Raw genomic sequence first — 13,958 nt, forward strand, 5'->3', positions numbered from 1 at the left:
CCCTTAAGATCAGGAACAAGGCAAGGTTGCCCACTTTCTCCACTTCTATTCAACATAGTGCTGGAAGTTCTAGCCACAGCAATCAGACAAGAAAAGAAATAAAAGGCATCCAAATCGGTAAGGAGGAAGTAAAATTGTCATTATATGCAGATGATATGATACTATATATAGAGAACCCTAAAGACTCCAACAAGAAACTATTAGAGCTGATAGATGAATTTAGTAAAGTAGCAGGATACAAAATTAATATTCAGAAATCAGTTGCATTTGTATATACCAATAATAAAACATCAGAAGGAGAAATAAAAAACCAATCCCATTTACAATTGCTCCAAAGACTATAAAATACCTGGGAATAAATTTAACCAAAGAAGTAAAAGATCTGTACTCAGAAAATTATAAGACACTGAAGAAAGAAATGAAAGAAGATACAAATAGATGGAAACACATACCATGTTCATGGATAGGAAGAATTAATATCGTTAAAATGTCCATACTGCCTAAGGCAATATACATATTCAACGCAATTCCTATCAAACTACCAAAGACATTTTTCACAGAAATAGAACATATAATCCTAAAATTTATATGGGACCATAAAAGACCCCGGATATCCTCAGCAATCTTGAGAAATAAGAACAAAGTGGGAGGTATAACAATACCTGACATCAAATTATACTACAAGGCTACAGTAATCAAAACAGCATGGTACTGGCATAAAAACAGACACATAGATCAATGGAACAGAATAGAGAGTCCAGAAATAAATCCATGCCTATATGGCCATTTAATCTACGACAATGGAAGCAAGAATGTACGGTGGGGTAAAGACAGTCTATTCAATAAATGGTGCTGGGAAACCTGGACAGACACATGCAAAAAAATGAAACTGGACCACCTCCTTACACCATATACAAAAATAAATTCAAAATGGCTTGAAGACTTAAATGTAAGATCTGAAACCATAAAATTCCTAGAAGAAAATATAGGAAGAATCTTCACAGACATAACTCGGAATAAGATTTTTACTGATATATCCCTTCACGCGAGGGAAGTAAGAGAAAAAATAAACATGTGGGATTACATCAAACTAAAAAGTTTTCTTCACAGCAAAGGAAACCATCAATAAAACAAAAAGGGATCCTACTGAATTGGAAAAGATATTTGCCAATGATATATCTGATAAGGGGTTAATATCACAAATTTATAAAAAACTCAACTCAACTCCAAAAAAACAACTCAATTAAAAAATGGGCAGAGGACATGAAGAGACATTTTTCTAAAGAGGACACATAGATGGCAAAGAGACATATGAAGAAATGCTCAACCTCACTAACCATCAGAGAAATGCAAATAAAAAACACAATGAGATACCACCTCAGTCAAGATGGCTATCATCAATAAATCAACAAACAACAGTGTTGGTGCGGATGTGGAGAAAAGGGAACGCTTGTGCACTGTTGGTGGGAATGCAGATTGGTGCAGCCACTATGGAAAACAGTATGGAGGTATCTCAAAAATCTGAAAATAGAACTACCTTGTGATCCAGCAATTCCACTCCTAGGTATCTATCCAGAGAAATCCAAAACTCCAATTCAAAAATCTTTATGCACTCCTATGTTTATTGCAGCACTATACACAATAGCCAAGACATGGAAACAACCGAAATGCCCATCGGTAGATGACTGGATTAAGAAACTGTGGTACATTTACACAATGGAGTATTACGCAGCCATAAAGAAGAAAGAAATCTTACCATTTGCAACAACATGGGTGGACCTAGAGAACATTATGTTAAGTGAAATAAGTCAGACAGAGAAAGACAAATACCATATGATCTCACTTATATGCGGAATCTAAAGAAAAGAATAAGTGAATGAACTAATCAGAAACAGTTTTGGAGACATAGAGGAAAAACTGAGGGTTGCCAGAGGGGCCGGGGGGTGGGGATAAGGGGGAAGATGAGAGGTTTAGAAAATAGTCGGTAACCACAAGATGGCCACGGGGTTTTGAAAATTAATTTGGGGAACGTAATCAATAATGTAAAGATTTTGTAGGGTATCCGATGGACATGTGTCCCATTTGGGAGACCACCTCAGGGATGATGTAGATGCCTGATCTCTGCACGGTACACCTGAAGCTGAACAATACTGAATGCCAACTATAATTTTATATAAATATATATATGTATGTATATGTATATATTTGTATGTATATGGTTACAGGAAGTAGAGTACAGCATTAGGAATAGAGACAGTGGAAATGTAATGGCTCTGTGCGATGTCAGAGGGATAGTGGATGGGGGAGGGGGGTTCACACAGTGTGAGGGATATAAATGATAAACGTCTAAGTTTTGCTTTGTCTTGTGCACCTGAAACTAATAAAATTATTTAAAAAAAATAAAATTAAAAAAATGTTAAATAGTCCTTTTAAATTGACACATGCACTTCATATATTTTAATTTGTCTTAAATGTACTCTCCTTGTCGCACTCTTTGAACATACATATCTAACAGACCACCCACCGTTAAACCAGATCCTCTCCTGGAAAAGCTCGATGATGGTCTCTTATGGAATCAAGTCAAGGAGAGATGAGCATCTCTAGGGCCAGAGCTCACACAGTCTATTCTTATTCTCCTCCCCTGGAGTGCTTCCCACCTCTGTCCAGCAGGGTCGCTTAGCCCCAAGTATCACAGAGCCTATTATTTTCAGATGGTTAGTAAAGACTCTCCTTCAACAACCACCAAAATTAAATGGAAGAGCCCATGGACTACATGGTTAGAATATAAAATGCCAACCCAACACCATCCTGCCGTCAACAGTCTGGTTTCTGTTGGGCATTGTGAATGCGAGGGAAGAACTGTCTTCTCACCTCCCGTGGAGAAGGCCATGGGAAGCACTGTCACCGAGACGATGTCGGAGCTTCTCTGCCCGGCGGTGTCCGTCACAGTGAGCTGGAAGGTGTACGTTCCTTCCTGTAAGTGGGACAGCTTCAGGGTTCCTGACTGAGGCACCTGACACCCAAACAGGAAACATCATGTTATTAGGAGCGTGAGGCACGGAGACCAGCATCGTCCTGAACTGGGAACCAGAGTCATCCCGGGAGCACTCCCACGACCCACCTCTCTGCTCCTGGTCCGAGACTGCAGAATTCTCAATCGTACACTCTCGGCAGGTTGGCCCTACTTGGAATTCGCTACTTCTGTTTCATCTGTGATGACAACATGCTTGACTGACATCACCTCCTTTGTCCTCGGCAGCTGTGGTCCCAAGCCTGCACCTCTTCCCAACTCCACACCCAATATCTAGTCCTTGCTTCTCAGCTGGTGAATTCATCTATTTCATAATTCGGGCTCCACCATTTGCCCCATTCTGGGAATGCACCTGTCCCCTCCTGCCCCCCGTCATTCCATGAGTTGTCATGCTGGCACTCAGGCCAACCTCTCCACCTCGTCCTTGACCTCTTTCCCTCTTTCCCTAAGAACACCGACCCATCAATTCACTTCTCTTCCAAATGGCTCTGCTAGTAATATTAGTAGGCTCCAGTTTCTTTTGACCTAAAAAACAAACCAACAACAAATAAAAAAACTGCCTAGGTCTTCTTTGGCCACAGCCTCATTTCCTTGACATTTTAACTCGATGTCTTCTAAGGTCTGTCTGTCCACGTTGCATGCGCTGTTTCCATCTGCTCCATTTCCATTTATCCTTTATCCCACCCATCTGGCTCCTTCCTCCACCATTCCCCAGAAACTGCTGGTAAAACTCACTCACTGACCTAGCAAAGGTCACCCAGGCATCAAGGTCAACAATACTCATTAGTCTTATCTTCATTTTTTTCTTTAATTGGCCCTCTGACTGCATTGAACCATGTTGGCCACTCCTGTCTTCTGAACTCCTACCTCCCTGGCCTGTTTCTGTGTCCCCGACTACTGCATGCTGATCACCCTCCTGTGCGTCTGCTTACAGCCTAAACCCAGGGCTCCATCCTGATCCTCTCCTCCCTCACGCCGCTTGGTGGCAGCTTCCAGAGCGTGGGGAGAGCAACAGCTTTCGAGGCCCGTTCTGTGGTGTGATTTTGGGAGTCAGTTTTGGATATTTAATCTGAAGACAGTTTTTTCAGCCTCTCCCCCTCCCCCAATGATAATATGAACTGTTCAATATCCTATTTTTCAAAAGACTCTTTTCTGCTTAAATGAACTAGTCTGGCTATTATTCTCTACAAACAAAATTCTGACCATTGCATATTTTATTATACTGGTGCATGAATGGAGTTGACAGTACAGAGAGTTGCCCTATTATAACTGTTATCTGCTTGTTTTTATTTAAGAATCCTGGAATTTGGACTCCTGCACATAACCTTGGCTCAGAGGGTTTCCCAGTACTACGCATACCCATGAGCAGAATGCTCTATAATTATTTTGCAGCAATCTAATGAGATACAGCGGGGGTCACACTTTAGGCCACTCAGTAATCACCCAGAGCTCCTGTTAAGTAAGGTACAAATTCCCAGGCCAGTCTCAGAATCTGAGTCAGTGGGTCTGGAGAGTGGGATCTGGGGATCTCCACGTAACAAGCACACCCAGGTAATCCCCTGATCACACTGGAAGAAACGCAGGTGAAGCTGTTAAGAGCACGAAGTCTGGTATCTAGCAGACCTGGGTTTGAACACCAGCCCTACCACATACCAGCTGTGTGGCCATGTACAAGCCACTTAACCCATCAAAGCCTCAGTTTCTTCATCTGTAAAATGGAAGTAATAGCAGCACCTTCCTTATGAGGATCAAACACGATAACCATGTACAAAGAGCTAAATATAGGGCTTAAATATAGTGTAACTTATAAAATTAAATTTTATTTTTTTAAATGTAAAAATAACCAAATACGCTAAATGCATAAATATATCCACTTGTGGGGACAGAGTCTCAGAGAGCAGTTTCCAGGCTCTCGGCCTCACGTAGAAAGGTGCTGGTTCGGGTAGTAGATGGTCATCAGCTGTGGCTAGTTGGCCATCAGCTGTAACCAGTTTGCCAATTAGCCACTGATATAACTGCTGTGGCTGCGTTGGTTGGTCAGTCAGTCGGTCGCTTGTCAGGCAGAGAAGCGGACAGCAGATTGCAGGTCATGTGGCTCCTGCCTCCAGTGAGACGATAGTACCGCCAGTAAGACTATAGTGGTATGACTCCCCTATCTATGGCTCCATGGGTGTTCCTTTTTGGCCTCACCATGTCCTGCGTTCTTATGTGGGGAGCGGGAGCAGAGACCACGCAGGCCGCCCCACACAACAAATGGCGCAGCGAGCAGGGTCCCCCGCACAACACCACTACTTCCACTGGTTGATTTTCATCTCAACAGGAAGACATCACCCTGTTTTTATAGACAGTGAAGTGAAACCCCAGGAAAGTCACTGCCATTCACTAAGGCTGCGACAGAATTGAGACCTTGCATTGTAAAACAGCCTTCAAGCTGTCCCATCACTTTCATTGCAAAAGCTTTAAGCTAGAGAGTTGCACAGAAGGCCACCTGTCCCTTGTTGTTTATTTCAAAGAGATGTTAAGCAGTATTCACTGTCACACTGTTATATTATCTTCAGGTCCAACTACACTGAAAAGATATCAAACCATGGTCACTTACGTGAGAACTCATAAAATACTACCTGAAGGGTCAGCAGAGAACAAGGTAAGGACAAGAAGATAACTTTAAAAGAGTGTGGAGCAGGCATATGGTCCTCAGAAACCAGGACGCACTGAGCTGAAAGTGGAAGTCAGTCTGAGAACAGTCAGAGAAGATCAGAGATGCAGACGAATAAGATTGAAAATGACCAGAACTGTGGTTTGGGATGTCAGGGCCATATTTAACCCCTCTTTTCTTTCACATTTCACATCCAACCTATGAGGAAAAACTGTTGGCTCTTCTTTAAAAACACATCCAGAATCTGAGGTCTTCTCATTACATCCAATGTAACCACCCTGGTGGGAGCCCATCCTGTCTCTGCTGAGTCACTACAGTAGCCAGGAGACCCGAGCTCCAGTGGGACTGGGGCCTGGCACCCCTTTCCTGGAAACTTGCCCTCCCCCCACTGTCCACGTGGTTGCAAGGAAAGGATCAGTTATGACCTCTGCGTCTGGCCACCGTGGTGCCAGGCTGAACCAAGGGGAGCCAATGACAGTGCAAGGGGAAGGAGTACAGCAGGGGTCTGCCTAAGCCAAGGTGGCAGGGCAGGCTCCCACTCTCTTCAGCTCTGGCTCAGAACCAGGCAGGCCTTGCTGGGTGGCAGTAACGCAGCAAGTTATTCAACTATTAATATTTATTGCTTCTTGGAACCTATCCAGGGAGCCTCTAGCAGATGGCTACGACACTGTGCTGACGTAAGCCCTGCAGCCTTGAGTAAACTGGTGTGAGAGAGGGAAGTTCTGTCCCCACAGCTGCCTGAGTGCAGACAAGAAGACCAAAGCCACCAAAGGCCAGCAGCTGTGGGATTTGCTGCCCGGGGTCTAAGAGAAGAGGGTAGACTGTGAGATTGATCCGAGTGGGGCTTTGTACGGTGGGTTGACACAAGGACACCGGGTGAGGCCATCAGAGTGAAGTGGACATAAAGTTAATGAAGACTTTAAGGGACTGGGGGGGGCTATGAGGTTAGGGAATGGGGTGAGCCGTCCTCGTGGACGTTGTCGTCACCCAGGCCGTGTCCCAGCTTTCTGCTAACCGAGTGAGTCACTGGGCCTCGGCTGTCAACACTTAGCATACCAGTGTCAAAGCTTCTTTCCAACTCTGGGCTGGAAGGAGCAGCCCCGTCTCTGGGCTTTGCTGTCTCCCTCTGCCTTCCTCGCCACCTCCTCTCCAATGCAGGAAACACCAGGGCGGCATCCAGCCCCGGTAACCACCTTCCACAGCCCGGGGACACTCACACTTAGATCTGATCGGATTAACTATCCCTTCCCGGGCTCTTTGTTGATTTAGGGGGAAAAGGCTGCCTTTCCTCAAACTCATCTATTTAGAATACATAAAACTGTAAGACGGGCATTTTCCCTTCAAGCACCCAGGCGCTTCCAGTCATCTCCTCACCTTTACATGACACTAGAAAGGATTTAAAGCATTTTATAAGCAGTTCTGAAGTGTCAGGAGTCAGAATACACACACACACAGACACACACACACAAAGTATATACAACATACCCAATTTGTAACTTGAAGACAGATACTATCTTTAATAAAGATAAAACAAGGAGCTTCTAATTTCTGCCCACGATCTCTTGTTCAGCAGAAACAGGACCTTACCTGTTCAGAAGTAAATAGCTTCTTGCAAACCAATATATATGACTCAGCTTGTTATTCTAATTCAACTCCACCCCCCTAGATAGTAATCCAGTGGCAAGGATTTTATATACACTGAGTTAATAGACACACCTACAAATGTGTACACACTTATCATTACATACACTTAGTTACAAAATAAGTAATACCTAACTATTCCCTCCACCCCGACAATTGGTTCTCAAGTGTATAAAACAATTGGGCCTAAGTCACTTACAAAGTAGTGATGAGATAATGTGGTATAAAATATACAGTAGGAGACTCCATGGAAACCACAAATGCAAATGTATACTAGCTTTTTGCCTCCTGTAGGCTAATCCAACTTGCAAAACCGGATATGATCTCTACTAGGGTTTTGAAGTACATAACAACCATTGTCATAATTCAATGCCATCTCCCCACACGTATTGTGAAGGAGACAAATGAAGTGAGGCCCTTACCCTGAGTATCAGAGGCCAGGAAACACACTGGTTCCACAAGTGTTTAGATACCGCGGGACACATGTTTAGGCCCTGTTTCAGTTAACGGTTACTTTTTCTATTTCCTTTTCATCACAGATACGACTTAGAGTTCCACAAAGAGAAGCAAAATGAATCCCACAGTCTGACTTTTCCTGTTATACATGGTCAAACGAAGGGAGTTAGATCATATTTACAAGGAATAGAACTCTGACGTGCTCATCTTTCTCAATTCTGGAAGAAAGTGATTTTAACAGTTTCCTCAAGAATTTGGGATTTGTTTTATAATCCTGCATAGAAGAGGATCATTTTCTAAAGAATAGGACCAAAGTAGGTAGTAATTAAGACAGAATTAAACTGCTTCTCTTGAGAGTTCAGGAATCAAAGGGAGAAGTATTTTTATTTATTTGTTTGTTTGTTTGTTTGCTTATTTATTTATAAAGGCAGGGCAACTCCTATATACTCGATCAGTTTCACATGTGCATCTTTTTTTCTTTTTAAATTTTTATTGGGGAATATTGGGGAACAGTGTGTTTCTCCAGGGCCCATCAGCTGCAAGTCCTTGTCCTTCAATCTTAGTTGTGGAGGGTGCAGCTCAGCTCGGCTCCAAGTCCAGTTGCCACTGCTAGTTGCAGGGGGCACATCCCACCATCCCTTGCGGGAGTCGAACTGGCAACCTTGTGGTTGAGAGGACACACTCCAACCAACTGAGCCACTCAGGAGCTCATCGGCAGCTCAGCTCAAGGTGCCGTGTTCAATCTTAGTTGCAGGGGACAGAGCCCACCATCCCTTGTGGGACTCGAGGAATTGAACTGGCAACCTTGTGGTTGGGAGCCCACTGGCCCATGTGGGAATCGAACGGGCAGCCTTCGGAGTTAGGAGCATGGAGCTCTAACCACCTGAGCCACCGGGCCTGCCCGGAACAAGTATTTTTAGACTGGGGTCTTTCTTTTACTCTTCAAATCCTCTTAAAACACACCATATAAATAGTAGCCCACCTAAAAAATTAGCCATGATTAGAAGAAGCCTCTAGAAGTAGAGAATAGAAGGAAAAACTGAGCTTATTCTGCCCTTTACAACCCAACCAAATTTCACTTCGTGTTATTGTTTCAGAATATGTTTACAACCAGTTTTCCCCAACTTTGCCCTTATTTCCCTTTCATGCCTCTAACTCAACAAGGCAGACAAAAATCATTTTTTATACTGAAATTTAAAAATTCTTTTAGATATAAGCAAAGCTGCTTACTTAGGAAGAAGAGAGAAGCATGAAGAAAGAGCATGTAAAATCAAAGGGGTGGGGGAAACTTAGCTCCCAACAGTACGCAGAAACACACATAGAAAGCGAAGAAATATAGGAGAAAGCCAACCTTTCAGGCGTTTCATATGCAGACTCTGCACCCTATATTCTGGGTGAAAGCTTTTTCTGGGCCTCCTTGAACTCTCTCACTAGGGTGATTGGAATAAGGAATCTTGCTTTATTTGTCTTCTCACCACCAGCAGTACCCACAGTCTGAGACTAGAAACTCAAACGTTTGAAGAATGAATAGGCAAAAGAGTGAATAGAATGGCAAAGAACACGAACGAAGATGGAGAGAGAGAACGGAGAGGAGAAAGAGAATAAGACAGAAGTTCCCATGTTCCCACCAAGCACAGGACATCCTTCCCTGAGAGCATGAGCCAATTTTCTCAACACCTAGCCATAACGCAGAGTTTCTGCAGACCAAAGGTCGGCACTGCTTCCCTCCTGTTTTCTCTCCTACTGCCTGTCCCTTCTTTCCAAACTAGGGAAGTTTGTAAAAGTATGTTAGTGCACAGACCTCTGGGCAAATGGTCCGCTATGCTCTGGGAAAAGCCAAACCTGAGTTTCATTTTATATGGATACTTATTCCACGGCCCTAGTTACTGTAATCAGAAAACACACTTTGCACTGGAACACTCTCATCAGACATGTCCAAAATGCTTGCACTATAGTAGGTAGTAGATCTTTTCAACCTGAAATTTTCAAGTCAGTATAATTTTATAGGTCCTATTGTTAAAATGTTAAGATTACAGAGATATATATCACAGGCCCTCATCTGACTTCCCTCAGCTAGATTGTAATCTCTCCCTCCTCTGAATTCCAACAGCACTTTATCTACATTCGGTTACAGCCTTGCCACTTTCTACTTCCTATTATTATTGTCTAGTACATATCTAATCTCCTCAACCAAGGTCAAACTACTTGAGGGCGAATTCCTTCTACACATTCATTACAGTACCTGACTTCCTCACTCCTTGCCATTTGAAGGCCCTTGTTTATATACAAGTGAGTAAATCTATTCTGATCGCAGTTCAATTAAACTATTGGTCAAAGAGACCCCACAGATATTTTACATCCCAAGATGTTTAGAATTAACCATTACAGTCACCTCTCCTTTAATGCTCTGCAATATGCTAAGAGCTTGATTTGCATTTTCCCATTTTAACATCCACTGCAACCCTATCAGGTATTCTTATCCTCTTTACAATTGAAGATGCTGAGGCTTAAAGAATGAAGTAATTTCCCCAAGTTCCACCTGCTCAAGCAATGGACAAAACTAGGTTTGAACTCAGGCCATCTGATTCTAAATTCCAGACTCATAGTCGTTGTAGGATCCTGTCTCCTGATCTAGCAGGGAAGGCCTTCCAGGTCCTTATTCCAAGAATCATTTCTTGGAATAAGGCACAGCTTATACACAAACCAGCCAGCTGCTATGGTCTGGAAAAGCAAGATACTTTTTCACAAAAAGAAACAAGTTCTTTAAAGCCTCTTAAAGCTTCCCCTCACATAGAAGTGCCAGGACCTTTGAAGGAAGAGGGACAGTAAGTCAGGTTGTAACCCAGAATTACCTGGAAGCCCAGACTGCCTGCAGGCAACTGTGATACTGGACACCTCTTGTGCTGTAAATTTATTGCCTAGGAAGTTGAATGTTTTTGAACAGAAAAAAGGACTTAAGTTCCTACTGGAATAGATGTTTTCTAACTCAATTTACCCAAATTATTTCATGAGGTATGTACATTTTTTTCCCCAGGGAGATTATTTTTCAACATTTCCTTATAAGTAATTTTCTTAAAGAAAAAATGCAATTAAGTATTCAAGGCCTTGAGCTATTGCGTAAGAAGAATCCATGCTTAAGTCAGTATAGTTCCCATTTAGGCTCCTAGTTAACACTGAAACACGACAGGTCTGGATTATTACCCAAGCCTGCACGTGTCTTGTCACGTGTCTTCCTGCTTGATTAGAGCAATAAGTCTTAGGATTCACTTGGATTTTTTTCTTGACTGATATGACCCTTCATTCTTGAAGAGAGATACTTAAAAAGAAGTCCTCAAAACAACGTTGGAATACTCACTCCCATGTACCACCTTATCCCCAGGTGTGACTTAGGGAATTTGCAGCCCTAGGAATCATCTTTGTCCCTGAAATGCCCTGTCAGCTGCCATTACTTTCTTGTCCTTTATTTAAAGCTTTGGGCAAATGAAATCACTCAGGTGCAGGGATGCTTGTGAAATTTAGGGAAGGCTCAGATTTATTTCACAACCATGGGATGTGGCTTTTTTTTTTTTTTTTTTGCCTTCTCCCTCTCTCCTTCCGCCTTTACTCTTGATGGGGGAACTGACCTAAAATGGTGGCCCGAGCAAAAAGGCAAGTCTCTAGCCCCAGCCCACTTCCGTGTAACCCCCTCCAAGCCACACCCTGAACCAATCACTGTTGGAGGAACTGACCTAAAATGGTTCCCTGCCATGTGGAACTGACCTAAACTAGTGGCCAGAACGAAAAGGGAAGTCCCTAGCCCCAGCCCACTTCCGCGTAACCCCCTCCAAGCCACACCCTGAGCCAATCACTGATGGAGGAACTGACCTAAAATGGTTCCCTGCCATGTGGAACTGACCTAAACTAGTGGCCAGACAAAAAGGGAAGTCCCTAGCCCCAGCCCACTTCCGCGTAACCCCCTCCAAGCCACACCCCGAGCCAATCACTGATGGAGGAACTGACCTAAAATGGTTCCCTGCCATGTGGAACTGACCTAAACTAGTGGCCAGAGCGAAAAGGGAAGTCCCTAGCCCCAGCTCACTTCCATGTAACCCCTCCAAGCCACACCCTGAGCCAATCACTGTTGGAGGAACTGACCTAAAATGGTTCCCTGCCATGTGGAACTGACCTAAACTAGTGGCCAGACAAAAAGGGAAGTCCCTAGCCCCAGCTCACTTCCATGTAACCCCTCCAAGCCACACCCTGAACCAATCACTGTTGGAGGAACTGACCTAAAATGGTTCCCTGCCATGTGGAACTGACCTAAACTAGTGGCCAGAACGAAAAGGGAAGTCCCTAGCCCCAGCTCACTTCCATGTAACCCCTCCAAGCCACACCCTGAGCCAATCACTGTTGGAGGAACTGACCTAAAATGGTTCCCTGCCATGTGGAACTGACCTAAACTAGTGGCCAGAACGAAAAGGGAAGTCCCTAGCCCCAGCTCACTTCCATGTAACCCCCTCCAAGCCACACCCTGAACCAATCACTGTTGGAGGAACTGACCTAAAATGGTTCCCTGCCATGTGGAACTGACCTAAACTAGTGGCCAGACAAAAAGGGAAGTCCCTAGCCCCAGCCCACTTCCGCGTAACCCCCTCCAAGCCACACCCCGAGCCAATCACTGATGGAGGAACTGACCTAAAATGGTTCCCTGCCATGTGGAACTGACCTAAACTAGTGGCCAGAGCGAAAAGGGAAGTCCCTAGCCCCAGCTCACTTCCATGTAACCCCCTCCAAGCCACACCCTGAGCCAATCACTGTTGGAGGAACTGACCTAAAATGGTTCCCTGCCATGTGGAACTGACCTAAACTAGTGGCCAGAGCGAAAAGGGAAGTCCCTAGCCCCAGCCCACTTCTGTGTAACCCCCTCCAAGCCACAACCCAAGTGTGGGGACAGAGCCCCAGAAAGTAGTTTCTAGGCTCTCGGCCTCACATATACAGATGCTGGCTCAGGTAGTAAATGGCCATCAACTGCGATTGGATGGCCATCGGCTGTGGCTAGTTGGCCATCAGCTGTAACCAGTGAGCCATTGGCCACTAATATAACTGCTGTGGCTACGCTAGCAGAAAAATGGGGGCTAGCAAGAAGATGGTGGCTGAGCCTGCAAGCGGTGCAGTGAGGGTTGCAAACAGTGTGGCTCCTGCTTCCTGTTTGTCCAACCCAGCCGCCAGCAACAATATAGTAGTATGACTCCCCTATCTATGGCTCTGTGGGTGTTCCTTTTTGGCCTAGCCATATCCTGCGTTCTTATGTGGGGAGCGGGAGATGAGACCCCGCATGACTCCCAGCATGACACCGAACGAATCACCAGATGACACCTATCCCTTCCGCAACTCAAGGAAGTCCCCAACCCATAAAAACCTGCTCAAAACCTTGCTAGGGGCTCAGTCTTTGGGAAGGATCCCGCTGAGCCCGCCGGCGTAATAAAGCTGAACTTCCTAACTCTCTGAGTGCTGCTTGGGTTCTTTCTGGTCCCAGTATCTGTAACATTCTTGGTTCCCTGACTGGGAAACCCAACCGCACTGGCCCCTTGAGCCACCAGTTTGGGCGGGAGCGTGCCATAGGGTGGCGGGAGAGTCTAGACGGGGCTAGGTGCCCCCTGCTGATTTTGGTAGGCTGGGGACCGGCGACCTCTCGCCGGCTCCGGCCTGTGATTCCCTGCTGGACCCCAGTAGAGAAAGGACGGACAGTCAACCAGGACATCAGACACGGCAAGACCCTGGGGCCCGGACCCAGTTAGGCCTGCCTAAGGGCAGAAGGGGAGCCTGATCACCTCCCGCTGAGTCCCACTTCGGACTCTAGTTAGGGCCGTTCCGGCGGAGGGCCCTGAATGAATGTGTGTGTGCTTGGTCCCAAACAGGATTCTGTGTGGATCCACGGCCTGTTGGCTACAGAGCCCACGTGAGCCCCAACCTGCATTCCATGGTAGCGTCATATGGCATGACGGTGATTCGCACTTTTGGAGTGTGACAGGGCCTGGGGCTTATACAGGCACACCTTAGCCAAGACGTACCCAATGTTCCTGAGAGGGTCGCAGCCAGATGGGCGCCTGACTGAGACCCTTCCCTTGTCTACACCACACTGAACATCATGGGAAGGAGTCATGGGAAGCCCACAGTTCTAGACTGCATGTTAAA

The 13,958-nt window shown here is 45.1% G+C and overlaps 1 protein-coding gene across 1 annotated transcript in view; it reads right to left on the reverse strand.

Moving 5' to 3' along the window:
- LRP11 (LDL receptor related protein 11) overlaps positions 1-13,958 on the reverse strand; it is a 52,261-nt gene that overhangs the window by 22,522 nt on the left and 15,781 nt on the right. The window contains exon 3 of the mRNA XM_019746915.2: positions 2,872-3,013. Coding sequence (XP_019602474.1) covers positions 2,872-3,013 — 142 coding nt within the window. The remainder of the gene's footprint in view (positions 1-2,871; positions 3,014-13,958) is intronic.

Source organism: Rhinolophus sinicus, linkage group LG05, assembly GCF_036562045.2.
Source record: "Rhinolophus sinicus isolate RSC01 linkage group LG05, ASM3656204v1, whole genome shotgun sequence".
NCBI classification, from domain to species: domain Eukaryota; kingdom Metazoa; phylum Chordata; class Mammalia; order Chiroptera; family Rhinolophidae; genus Rhinolophus; species Rhinolophus sinicus.